The following is a 21,321-nucleotide window of genomic DNA, read 5'->3' on the forward strand; positions in this document are numbered from 1 at the left end:
CGGCCCCCGCGGCCCCGACGACCGCGGCCCGCTCCCAGCACCGGCGGCGACGCCCGGCGCCCGCGCCGTCGAGGGGCCCTGTGCACGCGGGGCCCGGCCTTACCTGGCCGGCGGCGGTCCTGTCCTCAGTTCCTCGAAGTCCGGCAGGTCCCCAGGCCCGGCCGGCTGCGGCCAGCGCCTGCCGTCTCCCCGTCCTCTCCCTTCCAAGAACTGAGATCAATGCGGCGGCCGGCCGCGGCCAGCAGCCCGGAGCCAAGTTCACGTGCGGCCGGGGGCGGGGCGGGGCCGGCGGGGGCGGGGCCGGCGGGGCCGGCGGGAGGAGGGCGGGGCCGGGCCTGAGCCTGGGGCCGGCGGGGGGCGGGGCGGGGCCGGCGGGGGGCGGGGCCGGCGGGGGCGGGGCCGGCGGGGCGGCGGGAGGAGGGCGGGGCCGTGCCTGAGCCTGGGGCCGGCGGGGTGGACCCGGCGGGAGGAGGGCGGGGCCGAGTCCGTGGGGGCGGAGCCTTGCGGGGCGGGGCCAGGAGGAGGGCGGGGCGCTGGGCGGGACGTGCGGAGGTCGGCGCGGGGCCAGGCCTGTCACCCAGGGCTCCGTCCGCAGCTCGGAAGGAACTGGTGCGGGTGGGCCCCCTCGGTCCACCGGGTCGGAACCTACAGGCTGACCCACGGGCCAGGGCTGTCCATGCTGAGAAGCCCCCGCCCCGCGGGAAGCCAAATGAATGCCCTCTGCAACTGCGCACCAAAGGATCTGTCCTGGGCCAGAGAGCAACCGATCCTCCTCCCCACCCGCCTTCCCCACGCCCCCGCCCTCACCACCGGCCTCGAACGAATTTAGCCCACATGATCCTCCAAGTAACTGATACAGGCCTGGTTTTATTGATGAAAAAACAGAAGCCCAGAGAAGTGAAACCACGAGGCCAGAGGCAGAGCCAGGCTCAGCCAGGGGAGTCGGATCCTGAAGTGGGTACAGATTCATTGCTGTTCTGCCCTCACTTCAAAGAAACAATAGAAGCCTGTAATCCTAGCTATTCTGGAAGCTGAAGTCTGAGAATCATGGTTCAAAGCCAGCCTGGGCAGATAAACCCAAGACAGTGATCTCCAATGAACCAGCAAAACCTGGAAGTGGAGCTGTGGCTCAAGTGCATCAGCCTTGGGGGGAAAAAAAGAAGAAAAGAAAAGCTGAGCAAGAGCTAGAGGCCCTGAGTTCAAGCACACCCAGGAGCAGGGACCTTGTCCACATGTGGCTGAATTGCATCCCCACCACCAAAGCCAACCACAGGGTTTGCACAGAGTATAGAGCAACACTAGGGACTTGACAACCCCAAGTCCTGACCTTAGTCCTTCAGGATGCAACTATATTTAGAGATGAGGCTTTTAAAGAGGTATTTAAGGTAAAAATGAGGTCACCGCAGTGGGCTCTGGTCCAATCTGGCTGTGATCAGCATGCAGACTTGCATGGAGCAAGGCTACGCGGCTCAAGGAGACGATGTGCATCAGCCTCAGGAAGAGCCAGTCCTGTCACCCGAGGTGACTTTGGCCTCCAACTGTGAACAAATGCCTCGCTGTCCTCTAGGTCACAACCTGTGCAGGGAAGGTTTGCACTGAGGTGACGCCTATGCTGGGCATTGAAGGGTGCATAGGAGCCCACTGGATGGCTGGCACATGGCAATCCACTGTGAGCAGGGAGTGGCGCAGAAGGGAGAGGGCACAGTGGTGTAGGCAGGTGAGCTACAAGGCCACCACAGCAGGCCCCGCCTGCGGGGAGCGGACACACACCAGCTGCTCCCCAGTACGTCCTCATCTGTGCAGGAAGTAGATGTAGCACCCATCCCCAAAGAGCCCAAAGCTTGAGCTTTCTGGGAGGAAATAAAAACAAAATGCTGGGTGATGCCAGCATCCCCTCAGTCACCCCAGGTGACGTGTGACACTTCTCCACCATACTCGCTGACTTCAAAGGACCCAAGTGGACTGGCTAGCTGGCTTTTGTTCACCTGTCACTCAGCAGTGAAGCCACCGTGCCCTGTGCATGGTGACAGTCGTTTTAGCCTGAGGAAGCCAATCCTGGTACAAACCCAGGGAAGGAATCAAAGCAGAAAGAGAACAACAACTCCAAGAAAATCAGAAAAGGTGGCATTTGGGTAAATTGCACATAAAACAATTCAGTTCAAGGTGAGGGATCTGAGCGCAGAGAGGAAAGGGGAGCGGCAGCAGTGTGGCAGGCTCCAGGAGACACGTGGGCATCATGGGTGTCTCTGGCCACTTTTAATATCTAGTGAGTCAGACCCACTGGGTCACAATGTGACAGGGAGAAGGGCTTCAGAGCCGGGCGCTGGTGGCTCACGCCTGTCATCCTAGCAACTCAAGAGGCTGAGATCAGAGGATCGCTGTTCAAAGCCAGCCCGGAAAAAAGAGTCTGTGAGACACTAATCTCCAATTAACCACCAGAAAACTTTGGCTCAAAGTGGTAGAGTGCTAGCCGTGAGCAAAAGAGCTCAGGGACAGTGCCCAGGCCCTGAGTTCAAGCCCCATGACTGACCAAAGAGGGGGAAAAAAGGGTGTCAGAGTGGTCAGGGTCTTCCCTAAAGACAGCAACAGCCAAAGATAGAACGGTCTCCCTCTTCCCAATCTCTGCTCAGAGTCCCGGCGGCAGTGGCATTCTGCCCTGAGCTGTGTCCCGGCTCCCAGCATGGCCTCCTGCTGTCCCCTCATACTTCAGAAAACACGGCCATATGACGGCCATGGTACATGTCCTGCTCAACTTTGTAGAAGGATGCTCATGCAGAATGGAGTGACCAAGAATTTCCAGAACTTTCCCTGGGAAGACAGATTGGGGGGAAGTTCCAACCCTAGGAGATGAAGGACTGGGGTGGAGAGTAAAGAGTCAGGGCCTTGGGCATGACTCAAACGGGGCCATCTCTCTTGCTGTCTTCCTGCAGCCATCATTCTGTGCAGCTCTGGGGATGGAAACATTTTGGCTAGACAATACACACACCTCTTCATTCTGCCCCAGCAGAAAAATCCTAGGGAAGTCTTTGATTGGCCCAGCTTGAGTCGTGTGACTTCCCATTGGCTCAGTCACCTTAGCCGGAGGGAGGGAATACTGAGATAGACAGCTTCCTGGCTTGAGTCTCATGGAAGTGGAGACGCAGTATGAATGGGGACCACGGGAGGGGAGGAGGACAGGGTGGATGTCCACGGCTCCTCTACTGTACAGTGGTCCTGCTCACCACCCAATGGCCAGGGCATCACCAACAGGACAATCACCAAACACTCATGGATCTGGTGCTTTGCCAAGGCCCTCACACGAGTCCACATGTCCTCATGGCAGGCAGGCCCCTGCAGCCCACCCCCCAGCAGACGCTCCAAGAGGCCCAGGAGCGCAACCAGACGGAGCTGGAATTGAACCTGCGCCCACACACACCAGGAGGGGCCCCCAGCGTGTGCCTCTAACACACTTCCAGGCCTCACTGGTGCTGCTGGTCCCAAGACCCTAAGGAATGAACCAAAAATAAAAAAATAAACATTGAAAAGTTCATTCTTGCTCGGCAATGCTGTAGGACATTTAGCAAAAGCAAACACAAACTCTCTCGAGCACAGGAGTAAACAGACCACGACCTTCGGATCGGCCCAGGATCGAACCCAGGATGGAATCATTGGTGGAAGCATGGGTTACAGCCGCTTTTGCACACACGCAGAGCCATGGGTTGTGTAAGAGGGACTTCCGCGAGAGGCTGGAGCCAGATGGTCACTGGTTACTACAGGCCAACTTCTAGCACTAGTGCAGACCCAGGTCACACGGACTAAGATGCACTCACAATCCAACGTGACAAAACACACGGGAACTCGTCTACTGTGTTCAAGAAACCACGACCCCATTAAGGACAGATCAGACCCGAGACCCTCCCCAAACCCAAGAATTACGTACAGATGCCGAAAGCACTTGGAACTTCAATCAAGAATAGTGGTGCTGGGGGGAGTTGGGGGGGGGGAGGAAGCCACGGGGGATGGTAGGGGAAAAACAAAGGAGAGGGTAACGATGCAACAATGATCCATAGGAAATGTACTCATTACATTACTCATGTAACTGTAACCCATTTGTACAGTATCTTTACAATAATATACATATTTTTTTTAAAAAAAAAGTAGTGGTTGCCGGGCGCTGGTGGCTCACGCCTGTAATCCTAGCTACTCAGGAGGCTGAGATCTGAGGATCGCGGTTCAAAGCCAGCCCGGGCAGGAGAGACCGTGAGACTCCTATCTCCAATAAACCACCAGAAAACCGGAAGTGGCGCTGTAGCTCAAGTGGTAGAGCGCTCGCCTTGAGCTGAAGAGCTGAGGGACAACGCCCAGGCCCAGAGTTCAAGCCCCACGGCCGACAAAAAAAAAAAAAAAAAGTAGTGGCGCCTGGCGCTGGTGGCTCAGGTCTGTCATCCTAGCTATTCAGGAGGCTGAGATCTGAAGATCACAGTTCAAAGCCAGCCTGGGCAGAAAAGTCTGTGAGATTCTTAACTCTAATGAAACACCAAAAAGCCAGAAGTAGAGCTGGGCTCAATTGGTAGAGCACCAGCCTTGGGTGAAACAGCTAAACAAAATCACAAGGCCCTGAGTTCAAGCCCCAGAGCCAGCCAGCCGCACACACAATGCTCAGGCGTCCGGTGCTGACTCTCGTGACATCACACCTCGGAGGAGGTAGGGGACGCCTTCTCTGTTCTATCCCAGAATCCTCACTGGCTGCACGCCAGGCCAGACACCACGCAGAAGCCCTGTGTTCACAAGGACCCCAAGACACCTGGAGCCCCAGACAACTTGGGGCCCAAACTCCCTGTCCGGAAGACCCAGAGTCCTTTCGATTCACCCCTGATGGAGAACAACCTGGGGCTCCTGTCTGGATTTTTGGGGTGACCCTTCTTTGCTCAATCCAGCTTTTTTATATCCTGAGGACGGATTCCATTTCTGGGAACACAAATGTCCTGCTACCCCGCCCCCGGGCCAGGCATCCACCGGGACACCAGCTACCTACCTGGCTGGTGCCGGCTCTTGGGCAGTGTACACACACGATTTACCCAATTCCTCAGACTGAGCACCGTTTATTCAGCAGCTGGCCTGGCTCATGAAGCCGCTGCTGCTTGAAGCGGGTATTTGGAGCCATTATGAGACGGTCGGGACGCTGCCAGGCCCCCCACTCCCAGCCTCTCAAAATCGGCGAGCCCCAGGGAGGTGGGACACAAGCTGGTGAAGAACAGGGCCTCGGCCCCCACCATGCCCTCTGCACTGGGGCGGTGGCGGGGATCCCGTCCAAGAGCCCCAGCGCTGCCTGTTTAGGGGTACAGGAGGAGGTGCACATTAGCACAGCTCACACAGATATCGAGGAGAGAATACAGTGCCCTCGGGCTGCGTGCCTGGAGTGGTTTGGATTAGGGTTGGTTGTTTTGTTTTGTTTTTGGCTCCTTGTCTTGTTCACAATCCCCGGGGTGAATAATGAATAGCAGCAAGGAAAGGTGCATTGGGCCCCAGCCGTCCCCCAGTGCCTGGGAAGGGGTGGTTCTCCTGTCTCCACACTGGCCTGTTTGCCTCCCACACCCAGAGATGGCAGGCGGCAGGCGTGAGCAGCGGGCCAGGTGAGAACAGTGGAAAGGCTTGTCCAGCCCCAGCTCCACCCCAGGCTCTGAGCCTTTAACCCTCCCCAGTACTATCCTCCTCCATCCGCCCAGCCTCCGCCCCACCCTTCTTCGCTGTCCTGGGTAAAGTTCCTGGCAGGACTCAGTTCAAGCCCCATCTAAGCCAGATGTTCTGCCCTCACGCTGTGCTCAGACCACACTGGCTGCCTCTCCCTTCCCAGAACCACAGGTGTGTCAGCCCACCCAGCCCCTTTGTTCGTGCTGCTTCCTCCCTCAGATTGGACTGCCAGCCCCACCCCCACCTCGCTTCACTAACTTGGGTGTCCTTCTCTGAGGCCCAGCTCCTCTTCCTGGCTTCTTGGCTCAGGATTTGTCATTCTCCACGTGTGATGATTGATGCTATAAACACGTGGACAGCACCAGCATCTGGAGGGCAGAGACCACATGGCTCCGACCCCAGGGCCTTAGCCCATGGCCTGGGGCCTGGCGGGTGCTAAATGGACTCCAGTGAGCAGTCTCCTCTAGGCCCAAGCCTTGCCCACTGTTTACCCAAGGTGCACTACAGCTTCTGGAACCTTCTGTACCTAACGTGTGGTTCTTTGCAGAGAGCCAGGGTCACATTACAAGCCCAGATAAATATTTAATCACCAGCGGAGGCTGGCAGGCCTCAGCCGGGGCGGCCCTGCGCTCGGCCTTCGGTTAGCGTCCTGAGCACACACGTGCGTGTGCTCATCTGCCCACAAGAGCCCCCAGGGGCACTGAGCTCCCCGGCCGGCCTGAGGAAGACAGCCAGGGAGCGGGAAGCCATGTGGCTTCGGTGCTCAGGCGCTGGCCTCTGCTTCAGTGAGAGGCGAGGGCCACTCCAGACAGCAGGAGCCCAGGCCAGGGGCCAAAGGTGCAGACGCAGAGCCCAGGGATACTGAAAAGCAAAATCACCCCAGGTATGGTGGAGCCTGCCTATAATCCCAGCTACGGGTAAAGTGGAGGTAGGAGGCCAGCTCAGGCAAAGATGTGAGAGGCCAGGTCAACAAAAATGCTGGGTGTAGGGCTGGAGGCATGGATCGAGTGGTACAACGCTGGTGTACCCAGTGTGGAATCAAATCCAAATCCCAAAGGGGAAAAAAGCAGGGTGGTCGTGCATGCCTGTAATCCCAGCTGTGCTAGAGGTAGAGGAAGGACAATCAGGGCTGGCACTGGCAAAAAGCTTGAGACTCTACTTCAAAAGGAACTAAAGCACAGAGGCCAGGAGTGTGACTCAAGTGGTGGAGCGCCAGCCTCGCAAGCAGAGGCTGTGCATTCAAATCTCAGCAATAAATAAATGAACCTGAGAGCAGTATCCCAGAGGGGGGGGCCCCGGGAGGAGGGGGCGAGGGTCAGACGGGGCTGGCGGGCGCAGATACAAGAACCACGGCTGGCCAGCAGGCCTCAGAACTGGCCCCCGCTTCCCTCCCACAGCACCCAATCAATCCTCCCAGTCCCATCCGCTCCCCAAAACCACACCACACCCCAAGTCCTCAGACGCTCAGCCCAGCAAACAGGAAGAACTACAGACAGGAAGGACTACAGACAGGAAAGAGAGGCGGGCAGAACCACGGCCATGGTGGGTAAGGGAGCCTTGGGGGGAATGCATGGACGTGCATGGGTGTGCATGCGTGGGTGTGCACATGCGTGTACCTGTGCAGCCCGGCTCTCCTGCCCTCCGACCAGAGGCCCCCAGCAACTACAGAGCCCCTGGGGAACCCCACTTCCTCCGGGGTCCGGCCGCATGCTCCCCACAGCCTGAGGCCAGCACGTGACAGGACAGACACAGGCTGCCCTCTCCCATGCGCCTCAAGTCAAGAAGATCCTGTGAGCGCGGGAATATAGGGGAGCTCCATGGCGCCAGGAAACACCCTGTCTCTAAAGTGAAGGGTAAGGGGAGGGCCTGTTGGGCACGGGGATAGAGACAAAGCCAGGCAGCGGTGACACGTGCAAGGGTCCTGAGGTCAGAAATGTGTATTGGGGCGGTGGGAGGCATGGGAGTCCAGTAAGAAATGAGATTGGGGTAAAGTGGGGGAGACAAGCTGTGAAAAGCCAAGGTCAAACTTCACCAGAGGAGCAATAGGGAGCCGGCAGCACTCTTAGACAGAGGAGAGCACGCTCACCCAATCTGGCCTTTTAGTAAAGATCAATCACGGCCAGCTCAGAGTCCAGGAGTCCTGGCTTCAGCCTTGGAGTCAGGCAGGACGTAGTGATCCACCACTGGTCACCGTCAGCTCCCCCAGAGGCTGGGGAAACAGGGGCCTGTCCTGGGCTAGGAGTAGGCATGGCAGGAGCAGTGCCCAGCCTCCACACAGAGCCCCCAACCCCATCCTTCAGGGCCCAGCCTCCACACAGAGCCCCCAACCCCATCCTTCAGGGCCCAGCCTCCACACAGAGCCCCCAACCCCATCCTTCAGGGCCCAGCCTCCACAGAGCCCCCAACCCCATCCTTCAGGGCCCAGCCTCCACACAGAGCTCCCAACCCCATCCTTCAGGGCCCAGCCTCCACAGAGCCCCCAACCCCATCCTTCAGGGCCCAGCCTCCACAGAGCCCCCAACCCCATCCTTCAGGGCCCAGCCTCCACACAGAGCCCCCAACCCCATCCTTCAGGGCCCAGCCTCCACACAGAGCCCCCAACCCCATCCTTCAGGGCCCAGCCTCCACACAGAGCCCCCAACCCCATCCTTCAGGGCCCAGCCTCCACAGAGCCCCCAACCCCATCCTTCAGGGCCCAGCCTCCACACAGAGCCCCCAACCCCATCCTTCAGGGCCCAGCCTCCACACAGAGCCCCCAACCCCATCCTTCAGGGCCCAGCCTCCACACAGAGCCCCCAACCCCATCCTTCAGGGCCCAGCCTCCACAGAGCCCCCAACCCCATCCTTCAGGGCCCAGCCTCCACACAGAGCTCCTTCCCAGCCAGGCCTGAGCCCCCAGCTCTCTGGTGAGACCCTTCAAGGCTGTTCTCCCATCTTTAGGAGAACTCGATTCCTTTGGCCCTTGCTGGAGACAAATGGCTCAGGGATGGGGTGGTGGCCCTGTTTCCTTTGTTTCCAGGGCTGGCCTCGGCTCAGCACCCCTCTGCAGGGCCTGAACCCGGTCAGGACTGAGCCCTCCTCCTTGTCTGGAAAGGGGTGGGGGTGGGGTCTCCGCGGCTTAGGCCTAGACAGCTGGGTAGGGCATCACTTTCCAGAAAATTCCCCTGGGACCACACCCTCGGTCACATTCTCCTGCAACAGAGCTCAGAAACCCCTCTCTGTGTATGTTTCCGTCTCTCTGTATTTCTGTCTCTGTGTCTGTGTATTTATTCTCTCTCTCTTCTCTCATCTTCTCCCTTCCTCCCCAGCCAGGGTGAGGTGTAAAAATCTCCCAAGATCCCAATTTGGAGGAAGGCCGGATCCGCTGTTCAGCTGGGAAGGCCGGGCCTCCGCAGAGAGGCCGCAATCAGCCAGGTTTGAAGATCAGGGAGCATTAGGCCATTCCCAACTGGGTTTACTAATCAAACAGCCAAATCCTTCATAACCAGCCGATCCCTACAGGGCAATTAAAGCCTTCCCTTTTAAAACACTTGCCACACTGTCTGGGGACGGAAAGAAAAATTTGCAAAATTCATTTGATAAATTAGCCAGGGAAAATAAGAAAGGAGTGAATCAAGCTTTGTTCTTTTCATTTTTTTTAATTATGGAATTCACAATGCCTGAATAATGTTTAATAAGAACTATGAAAATTCCTAACAGTATTACAACATAACACAAAAGAATTAACCTGGTTACCGTGAAAAATTGCATATTTAATTAAGAACAGAGAGTTCAAAACTACCCAGAGATTTGGAAAGCGCTGTTGCCGGAGGGGCTGAATTACACACGCCGCCATCACCCAGGTGTCCCCATTAAGTGACTCCGGGCAGATGACATCAAATTCATTTCAAAAGCACCAGAAACCAAGCATTCACTTGGGTTGCTCCAGCGAAAGGAACTACCCTGCTGCTGCAAATCAGACCCCTTGTTGATAAAGGCAATAATTAAAGAATAATGTTAATTAGCTGCTTTTATTGGAAGAAATGCACAGGAGTTGGAAGCTTTTCAGCCTGCCAGGGAGCCGCTCCCCCTCTTTCTGGAAGAAGGGGAGCAACTGTAAGGCCTCAAGGTGGGAGGGGACGGGGTAGGGGGACAGGACAGGGACAGGGCTGGGGGTGAGGGCTCAGGGACAGGACGGGGGACAGAGCAGAGGGATAGGATGGAAACAGAACAGGGGACAAAATAAGGACATGACAGGGGATGGGGACAGGGCAGGAGACAGGATGGGACAGGACAGGAGACAGGACAGGGCAGGGGACAGGACAGGGGAACAGGAAGGAGACAGGACAGGGCAGGGGACAGGATGGGGACCGGGAGAGGGACAAGGCAGGGGAACCAAGCCTGGGACAGGCCAGGGAACAGCATGGACGCCAGGTCAGCACAGAAAGGGAGATGGCCCGTTGTAGAGAGGGTGTGGTCCCTGTGTGGCAATCAGCTGGCTCACCCCAGGCCCTCAGGAAGGAGGGCACCGAGGGTACGGCCGCCCCGCAGCCTCTGCAGTCACTGCTGACATGCCACTGACCGCAGCTTCCCGCCAGCTCACTACACAGCCACTTCCGGCCACGCTCACCCCCACGCAGCCACTTCCTGCCATGCTCACCCCCACAGCCACTTCCTGCCACGCTCACCCCCACGCAGCCACTTCCTGCCACGCTCACCCCCACGCAGCCACTTCCTGCCACGCTCACCTCCACGCAGCCACTTCCTGCCACGCTCACCTCCACGCAGCCACTTCCTGCCACGCTCACCCCCACAGCCACTTCCTGCCACGCTCACCCCCCACGCAGCCACTTCCTGCCACGCTCACCCCCACGCAGCCACTTCCTGCCACGCTCACCCCCACGCAGCCACTTCCGGTCACACCCCCACACACAGCCTCCTCTGGTCAAACTCACCCCCCACAGCTACTTCCGGCCACACTAACCCCCCCATACAGCCACTTTCGGGCACACGCACCCCGACACAGCAGCTTCGGGCCACATTCACCCCCTCCAGTCCACTTCCGGTCATGCTCCTCCTGCCACACGCTTGCACCGCCATTTGTCACACTTCCCGCTCACTCCAATCTCACCAGGTCCGGACGGCCACACAGGCCCGACACCCCAGAACCCCACTTTCTCTAGGCCGCGCCGCGCCTCCCCGCGGGAGCCCGGCCCGCGCGGAGGCCCGGCGGGGGACACGGCGACCGCGGGCACCGGACAGGTGAGCGCCCCGACACCCCAACTCCGGCTCTGCCCGCCCTGCCCAGCTGCCGCGGACGGCGCCCTCCTCGGACAGACGCCCGGACAGACGCCCCGCCCGGCCCCGCCCTGCGCCCTTTGCGGGGATGGGGGCCGGGGGCAGGACGACCTGCACAGGGGATGCGGGACTGAAGGAGAGGACAGTCTAGACAGGGCGGCCGGCACAGGGGGACGGGGACGGGGCGGCCGGCACAGGGGGACGGGGACGGGGCGGCCGGCACAGGGGGACGGGGACGGGGCGGCCGGCACAGGGGGACGGGGACGGGGCGGCCGGCACAGGGGGACGGGGACGGGGCGGCCGGCACGCACGGCCGGCGCGGCCCCGGCCCGGAGGCGGAGCAGCAGCGGAGCGCACTGCCTGCCGGGACGAGGGACGAACCGCACAAAGTAGGCCGCGGGCCTCGTGGGGATGCGGGAGGCGCCTGCACCCACGACGCCAGCCAGGAGCTGGGCAGCAAAGGCGGCTCTCGGGGCGCCGCCCCAGTCACCGCGGGTCCGGTACGCGGGGTCCCGCACATCCGGAGCCCAGCGCCGTTCCCGCCCGGCGGCCGCCCCCTGCCAGCCTGGTCACCTTTGTGGGGTCATGGGGCCGAGGTGACAGCCACGCCCAAGCCTCCATCCGCTGGGCCCCGGGCCTGACGACCCCGCTTCGTCACCTGTGCCACCCCTGCCTCCCACTGCGGGAGATCACGCGCGGGCGCCGCGCTTTGCCGTGGGGAGCCATGCACTGTGCTGCCAGACAGCCACTGCGCACCTAGCCGGATCGCGCCGGAGCCCCGCCCAGGGCGCATGCGCACGCACTCCCTGACCAGAGCGCGCGAACACGTGCACCTGCACATACACGCATTCCGCCCAGAGCACGAGCACGTACACATGCACGCATTCCCGCCCAGAGCACGTGCACGTACACATACACGCATTCCCGCCCAGAGCGCGCGAACACGTGCACTTGCACATACACGCATTCCGCCCAGAGCACGTGCACGTACACATACACGCATTCCCGCCCAGAGCGCGCGAACACGTGCACCTGCACATACACGCATTCCGCCGCGAGCGCGTGCACGTACACATACACGCATTCCCGCCCAGAGCGCGAGCGCGTGCACGTACACATACTCGCATTCCCGCCCAGAGCGCGAGCACCTACACATACAGCATGTACACGTATTCCCACCCAGAGCTCTTTGATGCGCACGCACACGTACATACACATTCTCCCCAGCACATGCACGTGCACGTACACGTTCCTCGCGGGGCACATGGACGCGCTCCCGCCCAGACCCGCAGCCATCCTCAGCTGTTCAAGTGAAAGAGGCGCGGTCGGCGGGCCCAGCATGAATCACCACCCGCTCTACAGCCCAACCCAGCCTCGGCAGGGCCGGGGACCTGGGCCCTGGCCGGACCCGCGCCGGGCGGGGGGCGGCGGAGCGCATCTCATGGTGGACAGGAAGCGGCGAGCCGCCGCCGGGCCGGGCACCCCGCGGGGCCCCTGGCCGGGCCGTCGATGGGGCCGCAGAGCGCGAGCCGGGCTGGACACCGCGATGGGCGCCTGGCTCGGCGGACGCTCCAGGGCGGGCGCCGGTGGCTCGCGGCCGGAGCCGAGGCCTGGGGTTCAAAGCCGGGGCGGGGGGCGCCGCCCGGGCGCAGGTGAAGGGCGCCGGCCTGCAGCCCGGACGCCCCGAGTTCAAGACCCACAACCAAAAAGAGCACGCAGTCCGTCCGTCCACGAGGAAGACAGGGCAATGGCTCACCGATTCCCAAGTACACAGCACGCGGGATTTCTCTACAGAGGGTTTCTGCCTTTAATATTTGGCCCCATTTTTAAAGATCAATAATTTTGTTCTGATTCTGATTTCCCATGTTACACTGGGGACTTCAACATCCCTGTCAGAGCAAGCTGAACTAGACGAGGCCAAGAACGCTAGAAACAGCCATCAGAGGCCAGCGGCCAGTGTTTGCCGAGCCTGGAAAGTCAGAGGACTTTGCCTCAAAAGCGATGGGAAGCCTTGGCGACAGCCCCTCACTGGCCGGTAAACAATCTCACTGGCTGCCGCGTGTCAACACAGCCAAGACGCCAGTCAGTCAGGGACACAAACCCAGGGAGCAAAGTCCGAGCCAGGTGAGGGCAGGAGGCCGCTGGCCGCCGCACAGGAGATGGGGGTGGGATGCAGGTGGGGGCGAAGTATTTACTGATGAGTTGGCATGGGGGGCAGGCAGCTCTGCTTCTGCCCTATGGATCTGAGACGGGTGGTGAGGAAAGTTAAATTTTGATCAACTTGCGCTGGATGCATCGTTCACACAGACATTCACGTGCACCGAGAAGAAAGCAAGCATAGTCTGTTTTACACACTTGCAATTCTAGCAGAAGGGGGTAGAGGCTTGTGAGTTTGGGGCCCGCCGAAGCTATGTAACAGTACCGTATTAAGGGGGGAGGGGACGGAAGAGAGGGCAGGAGGCTGGATGGAAAGCCCTTCCTTAGGTTTTCCCACTTGCTGATCTGATTTCTGTATCAGTGTGTTGGCACAGACCGTCTGCCCGCGCTGCCCAGCTGGCTCGTCAGTCGTGTCCTCCTGCGCAGGCCCGGCGCTGTCCCATGGTTTCAGCGGCCCGCCCCTTCTGTTTCCGAGGTCCACACTCATTTTTTTTGCTACCTCCAGCACATGCTTGGTTTTTACAATAAATCTATTTGCCAGACAGACTCCGTGCAAAGCCTTCAACCGATGGTGTGGATAGGCCTCGGAGTGCACATCTGCAAAACGGGGTGACCAGTACCCTAGGGTTTAAGGATGAGCAAGTGCGGTACACCCCGTATCAGCTCTGGGGTTCTGACCCAAAGCGGGGACCGGGAGCGGCGGGCAGGGCCGGCCGTGGGAGGGTGGGCAGCATGGGAGAGGAGGGGGCTGCAGATGGCGGCTCAAAAACACCTGACAAACTTTTTTAATAAAGGTTGCGAGTGTGTCTCCTCGGGTCTTCATCAGCGGCGCGCGTATTGAGCGGGGGCCATATTGACGGGATAAATCTTGCTAATGTCCAGGGTGGCGATCAATACCTGCTTATTATCAGCCCGGGTGCAGGATTCCGTTGCTCGAGACGGGCTGGCGACAAGGGCACCAGCAGGCGTGGTGGGGCGCCGGGGCCTCTCTGCCGGGCCTTGGGCCAGGCTCACAGCCGTGCTGCCACCTGCTGGCCGGGCGGCCAGGGCGCTCGGGCCTCAGTCTGCCCAGCTGTAACATGGGGACCAAAGGATGTGAAAATCAACAGTGACGGAAGAAGACCCCAAGAGGCTGTGCCTGGACCCAGCAAGGAGGAGGGGGCCGGGTGAGGAAACTGAGGCACGCGGCCCCTCCAGGACAGGGGCCAGCAGGCACCACCACTGCCATTCCACTGTTAGAAGTGAGGGGCCGCAGGCCTGCGGGGGAGAGGGAGGTGAGCTGGGGCCTGGGCTGGGGGACCGGCTTTGAGATCTGTGACAAAGGCAGCCACACCTCGGCGGGGGCGCGCAGCCTGCCAGCCATTAATTAATGGCTGTATGAATTAGCATGGGCGCTGTGGCCCTTCATAGAACCGAGATGGACAGAACTAAGGATAAAACTGCAGGGCCAGAGGAGGGCAGAAGGGCCAGGGGTCCCAGAGAGCCCCCAAGAAGTCCAGGGACAGCGGCCCCACCCTGCCCCTGTGATGGACCACCTGCCAAGTTCCTGGGCGCTCACATCCTAAGGTCGACCACTCACATCCTAAGGTCTGTACTGGTCCACAATCACCCCAGGGAGACACCATGACCACGCCCAGGCAGGAAGCCACGCCCTCCTGACTCCCAGCTGGCTGAGGGCAGGGGGGAAGACCCTCCACAGAGCTTCCTCCAGTCCCTGTACTCAGTTCTTCTGCCCACCTCAGGGCCTTTGCACATGCTGTTCCCGCTTCTGGGATGCTTCCCCTAACCTCATCCTTGAGATCATTGCTAAATGGTCACTTCGTCCAGGAAGCCATGCTCAGGGGTTCCTTCATCACACTGACTCAGAATTGAATGCCAATGTCTGGTCGTATACCAGACGCCCAGTGACACCTGTGCCCTCCCCCCCCCACGTGGGCTCAGTGAACAGGAGCTGGGAGCTCGGCAATGCTAGCAGCTGCCTGGGTTATGTTACACATCCGTTACTATTTATACCGTTAATAATGACCGTCAGTAATGATACATTGATAGATATTGCCTTCATAAGGTGATCATGAATAAATGATACCAATGACGTAAGAGCAGTTAAGAACCACAGCAATTTCTGACCCTCCTCGCCGGCACTCAGCGCTCACACCGATCCAAAGCAGGCAGCTCGGACTCTCACGCGCCTCAGGCCAGGCTCGCGGCGTGGGGTTCTCGGCGCCCGCCTCACCCCGGGTGCTCAGGACCCGTGCGTGGCCTCTGAGTGACCGGATGGCCCCCGCCGGGAGTCACAACCAGTGCCCACACCCAAACAGCCACCACACCAGGCAGCCGACCCAAACCCGCGTCGGTGTGAGCGGGGGCCCGGCCTGGAGAGGGGGACACTGACACGTTCCTCTTTCTTTCCCCATGATGGCAAACAGGAGTCTCGCATGGCTGGACTGAAGGGCAGCGGAGCCTGGGGGGTGGGAGGGAGGTTCTGAGCAGGGAGCCTCAGGCCTACTTTAGGGGTGACGGAGTTACTGGGGAGCAGACACAGAGGCTCGGTACTGCCCAGTCTCCTCCTCACAGGACAGTCGGTCGTTTCTAACACTAGGTACTGAGAAAGGCAGCCTGTGACCTTGCCAGCCCGTGACCTTGGCCCAGCTAAGGATACCCACTGCTGGCCTGAGCCCCTGTGGCCCCAGGGCCTTTGTACTGGGCTTGCTGCATTGTCCCCAGTTCTCCCCGATTCTCACAAGCGGCTGCGGGGGGAGGGGGTCCCGTTCTTCAGGGACAGCTGCCATCTGGATCCTTGGGTGATTTCTCCTGTGTTCTGAGTGCCAAGAACTCCCCCAAAGTGAGCATGAATATACATGGAGCCAGGCGTACACGTGGGGGGGGGGGGAGGGGGCCCCGCAGCCCTACCCTCGGAGCTCCAGACACACGGCACTGCGTCCTGGCACGGGAAGACAGGCTGACATAGCGCCAGTGTGGGCCCCGGGCTGGGCTGACCACGGTCATGGCCAGCGTCTGCCACCCTGAGCCACCCCAAGTGGGCACTCACTAGTCCTGTCTGAAAAGAAAGGCACAGAGAGGCTGCGTGACACATCCAAGGGCACACAGCAGGTGTGGAGCCAGGCAGGCCCCTCCCGGTCCCAGGGGAAGCAAAGCAGCAGCAGCTTTTGGAGCTGAGTTTTATCCACCTAAGACTCAACGAAAAAATGAAAACTTTGCTCATGCCACAGCCTGTGATGGCAGCCACCACATAGGCCGGAAGCCCAGGGGCAGCTACACGGCCCTCTGCTTGTTTTTTGTCAATAAAGCTTTATTGGCACCCAGCCACATCCACTCATTCTTACTGGCTAAGGCTGTGTTCACACTACAAGGCAGAGTCAAGCACTGGCATCACAGACCATAAAACCCTCAAAGCATGACATGCATTATTAGCTGAAGTTTTACCCCAGAAAAGTGCCAAGTCTGACGGCAAATCCTGCCTAGAGGGTCTAGAGACACCCAGTGAAAACACTCAGGAAAATGCCAGTGTCCTCAGAGACATGAGCACAGATCTGTGCATTACAAAGGGAAGAGTTGTGGAACTCTTCAGCCTTCTTTGCGGACTTTTAAGACTGAATGAAAGGAAAGGTTTGGAAGCAGAGGGAAGGATGGCAGGTACAAAGGCCCTGGGGTAGGAAGTGCTGAGTGACTGAAGGGCAGAGGACATGGAGGCTACGGCAGACCGAATGGGATCCACCCAGGGAAGGGGACTGGGATTGTAACCTGCAGGTGAATGACACTATGTCCTACAAAACACCGCAAACAGTTTCTACCATGGCTTAGATGACAGGTAAGTCCATCCTACTTTAAAAAAAAAAAAGTCTTCCATGGCCCGTGACCCCGCTGTCCCCACGGGGTTGGCTCATCGGAAATTCTCGCTGAGAGGCCACCAGGCTGGTCCTGGCACAGTGAGCCAGGGAGCATGCGGCACCCCGGCTCACCCCAGAGGAAAGCCACACCCACCCCCAAGTCCCAGGACCAGGTCCCCTCCCCGCCACCCCCCCCCCGTCCTCCCACCCGTGCCTGGCCACGGCTGAGCAAGCTGCCCAACCAGTGGCCGGCGGCTGGACCTGGCAGAGGGCGCCGGCATGCGCCAGGCCCGCAGCCAGACCATCTGTGGGAGAAAGGTCAGAGGTCGCCGAGGCAGGCGTGGGTTCCCGGAGAGCCCTTTCCTAAAAAGGAGGGAGGTGGGGACAAAAAAACAAAACAGATGGGGGGGGATGCCCAGAAAGTCAGCCAAGTACCTGCTTCTAGATCTTTCTGCAGAAAAGACCTGGGGTGGGGGTGTCCTCAGAAACCACAGGGGAGACAGGATGGCACACACACGTGTGCACACGCGCACGCACACACACACACATGCACGCATACACACAGACACAGACACACACCTCTCTGGGCAACAATTTGGCTTCAGAGATGGTTCTGGAAGGCTCTTCATCCTGGGTCCCTCTTCTGTCCCCTCCTCCTGGACCAGCCCCCCAACTCCCCGCACCCACAACCCCTCTGTTACAGCAAAGTTCCCAAAGTTCGGGTGGTGCTGACAGCGCTGATAGCTTATTTACTGGTGTCATCGGGAGAAGAAGGATCTGACACGTTGTTAAGCGATAGCGCATTTAGATAAGTCAAGCTGTCAGCGTCTAATGGATGTGCAAACTCCGCGCCGAGATGTAAAATTTATGCACTTCAGAATATCATAAGGTTATAATATTTTAATCACATTCACGCGCTTTTCTAAACTTTGAGCCGGGGGGAAACCAACACTCCATCAAGTGTGTCACGTCCCAGCAAGGAGCGCCCACGGGTCCACGCGCCCCGAGAACGCCCGACGTCCCGCCCCCCATGGCTGCCCTGCTCTTCCTTCCTCTGCCTGCCACCCCTGCAGCCCGCCCGTCCCAACTCCCACGCGAGCCCAGAACACGGCCCTCCACAGCAAAGCTGACTGCAGACACACAAAACAAACCACAGCCACGGAGAGGGGAGAAGCCACAGGCACGCAGGTGCAGGCCCCGCGTGGACGAAGACACGAGAAACCCGTAAACAGCTGCTGCCTGGGGCACAGTTCACAAAGCATCTTATAACCAAGTGAAGGACGTTGGCGGGCGGGGACGGCCGTGTGCAGGGAGCAGGGGGAGGAGAGGCTGGGGAGGGGTGCGATGGGCGCCCCGGTGGTGGCCTGGGCGGGGATGGAGGTGCAGGCCGCAAGGTCACCTTCCCCTGGCTGCTGTTTGAGGAACCGGGTTGCAAGAACTCTCCAGTGCGCCCCACGGCGGCCAGGCCCGGGCTGCCCCACCCGGGCCCGTTGTCCCCCATCTTAGGGCAGACATACAAGTTGGCCTTTCCTTCTTGGGGGGCGGGGGGTCCTCCCCTGAAAGAGTAGCAGAAAGACACAGCCATGGTCTCGGGCCGGAGAGGTTGCCAGGCCTGATGCTGCGCCCGGTCCCGGGGGGCTGGGGGGCCTGGGGGCGATGCCCGCCAGCTGGGAGACCCAGGGGAGTGGATGGGGCGGGCAGGCGGGCGCTGCAGCCCCGGGGACCCCACCCTGCACGCACTATGGACGTGAACGAGCACCCTGCCCTCCGCTTTCCTCCAGCCATTGTCTCCGCGGGAACCCCAAGACCCGGGCACCCCAAGACCCCCAGACTAAATCCACCTCCTCCCGAGCCTCTCTTAACAAAGGGATCCAACCCGGCGATGCAGCCAGGCTCAAGCTTTGGGGTGACCTCACCCGCTCCCCAGAAAACACCTGGGCAGAGGAGGACGGAGGGAGCGCCCAGCCCCTGCGCCCCTGGGCGGGCGCAGCTCAGCCCCCGGGAGCCGCGGCCCCCGCAGCCCCCCCGCAGCCCCCCAGGAGCCGCGGCCCCCCGTAGCTCCCGCCCCGCAGCGCCCCGCTGGGGTCTCACCACGGCTCCAGCCGGGATAACAATGGGGCCCGGGCCGGGCTCGGTCTGCGCACCTGCGGCGGCAGCGCTAGCTCGCTCGGTCGGGGGCGCCGGCCACGGAGGAGATGCAGCCCGCGCGCGCCGCCGGAGTCCGGCCAACTGTGCCCCCTCGGCCGCAGCCCCGCAGCCCCCTCGGCCCCAGCCCCGCAGTCCCCTCGGCCCCCTCGGCCCCGCAGCCCCCTCGGCCCCAGCCCCCTCGGCCCCCTCGGCCCCAGCCCCCTCGCCCCCCAGCCCCCTCTCCCACTAGGGCGCCATCCCGACCTCCAGGCCCCGATCCGTGTCCGCCGAGCCGGGGGAGGAGCGCGGGGTCCCGGGACCGTGGGGTTCGCGGGGCGCTCACCGCGGGAACTTGCCGAGGGGCCCACGGGTGGCCGCGGTCCCCGCGCCCGCCGCGCCGGCGGGGACAGTGCGGGACTTGGGGCGCCGATCGCGGGCGCCCGGGCTGCGTCTGCGGGGAGAGGGAGACGTGGGGTTCCCGAGGCCCGGGGCGGGGCGGGGACAGGTGCGGGTCCTCGGGGAGGGGGCCTCGCCGGTGACATTTCCAGGGGTCCCCCGCCGGGCTTCGGGGTCCCAGTCAGGTCCCGGGGGTCCCGCAGCGGGTTTCGGGAACCTGGCCGGGTCTGGGGGTCCTTATCGGCTTCGGGGATCCACCTGGGTCCCAGGGCCCCCGCCGGGTTTCAGGGGGCCCCCGCTGGGTTTCGGCCGGGTTTTGGGGACCTAGTCGGATTCCCGGGGTCCCTTGCCGGGTTTCTGTGTCCCCTCCGGTTATCGGGGTCCCAGCCGGGTCCCCGCCGGGTTTTGGGGTCCCAGCGCGCACTTGCGCCGGGCGAGGTGCGGACCGAGCCCGGGTCGGGACTTGAGGGGCGCAGGGGCAGCGAGGGGCGCAGCCGAACCCCGTTGCTCCCCGCCCGCCGCCTCCCCGCGTCCTCGCCCGCGGCCCCGGCCCCAGCCCCGCATCGGCCGGCGCGAAGTTGGGCGGCGCGCGGAGAGCGGCGGCGCGGCCCCCGCATCCCGGCCCCGCGCCCCCGGCTTCCCCGCGGTCCGCGGCGCTAATCGATGACCGAACGGAACAAAGAGCGGCGCCGAGATCGATCGCCGATCGCCGGCCCCCGTCGGTGGCGGCCGCCCCGCCCCGCGCCCCCGGCCCGGCCCCGGCCCGGCCCCGGCCCCGCGCCCCGGCCCCCGGGCGCCCGCCCGCCCGGCCGCCCGCCCGCGCCGCCCCGCACCGACCTGCAGCCGCCGCAGATCCGGCCGCCAGCCCCGGAGCGCCGAGCCCACGTCGGCGGCCATCTTGGGCGGCGGGAGCCGCGCGGAGTTCGGCTTCGCTCAATGGCTGCGCGGGACCCGTCCTGGCCGCTCGCGCCGCCCCGGGCGACCCCCGACCCCGACCTCCGACCTCCGACCCCGGCCGCACGGGGGCGGGGGGGGCGCCCGGATCCCCCCCCAGGGGCGCGGGAGAAATCTGGGCGCCCGCCCGGAGGCGGCGGCGGGGCCGGAGGGGCCGGGCGGAGGCGGCGGCCGGGGAGGGTCGGGGTCCGCGGCCCGCGCCGCCCCCCGCGCCCCGCGCCCGCCGCGCGCCGCCCGTCACTCTCGGAAACTCGCGGCCGCCGCCGCCGGCGGGGAGCTGAGGCGCGGGGGGCGGCGCCGACCCCGCAGCGGCCCCGCCGGCCCCGCGCAGGGGCCCGCCGGACTTACCGACAGGCCGCGGTCTCCTGGCCGAGCGGGCGCGGACGACGCCGGGCGCGGGGTCCCGGGTCCCGGGGCGCCGCCGCGCGCGGCCGCCAGGGGGCGGCACCGGGCCGTGGGAACCGCGCGCTGGGGCGTCGGGCCCGTGCGGGGTCTGGGGGGCCGTGCGGGGTCTGGGGGGCCGTGCGGGGTCTGGGGGTTCCAGGGCGGGGCCTCGGGGCCCGTGCGGGGGCTCAGGTCCGAGGGGTGGGGGCGGCTCCTTGCTGGAGAAGTCCGCCTCTGGTTTCGGGGTCCCCTCCGGATGCGCAGCGCCAACCCATGTCATGGGGCCCAGGCTCCCCCCGCCCGGCCCTGGCTGTGGTCGCCTTTATCGGGGTTCAGAGCCCCCTGGACGGAGGGGAAGCGGTTCGGGGTTCAGTTTTCCTCCTTTTTGTTTCTGGGTCCCACAGACCCCCAGCCCCGGCCCCGCCCCCACCCCTGACCTCGGGGTCCCCTCTGCGGTCTCCCCTCCCCCACCCCGACCTCGGGGTCCCCTCTGCGCCCTCCCCCACCC

At 62.2% G+C, this 21,321-nt stretch overlaps 1 protein-coding gene across 5 annotated transcripts in view; it reads right to left on the reverse strand.

Annotated features, from left to right (window-relative positions):
• The window catches only part of LOC138840915 (homeobox protein cut-like 2), a 123,717-nt gene extending 102,886 nt beyond the window's left edge, over positions 1-20,831 (reverse strand). The window contains exon 1 of one of the 5 annotated variants that reach the window (XM_070041340.1): positions 20,778-20,831. Coding sequence is in view for 1 of the 5 variants with exons in the window: in XM_070041331.1 (XP_069897432.1) it covers positions 20,313-20,372 (60 nt within the window). In the remaining 4 variants the exon portion in view is untranslated. Of the gene's footprint in view, positions 1-103; positions 216-19,343; positions 19,468-20,312; positions 20,491-20,777 lie in introns of those variants that run through there. The other 4 variants (XM_070041336.1, XM_070041331.1, XM_070041337.1 and 1 more) reach the window with 4 other exon arrangements.
• Positions 20,832-21,321: the final 490 nt, after the last annotated feature.

The sequence above is a fragment of the Dipodomys merriami genome, unplaced genomic scaffold, assembly GCF_024711535.1.
Source record: "Dipodomys merriami isolate MVZ:Mamm:240054 unplaced genomic scaffold, mDipMer1.0.p SCAF_307, whole genome shotgun sequence".
In the NCBI taxonomy this organism is placed as follows: Eukaryota; Metazoa; Chordata; class Mammalia; order Rodentia; family Heteromyidae; genus Dipodomys; species Dipodomys merriami.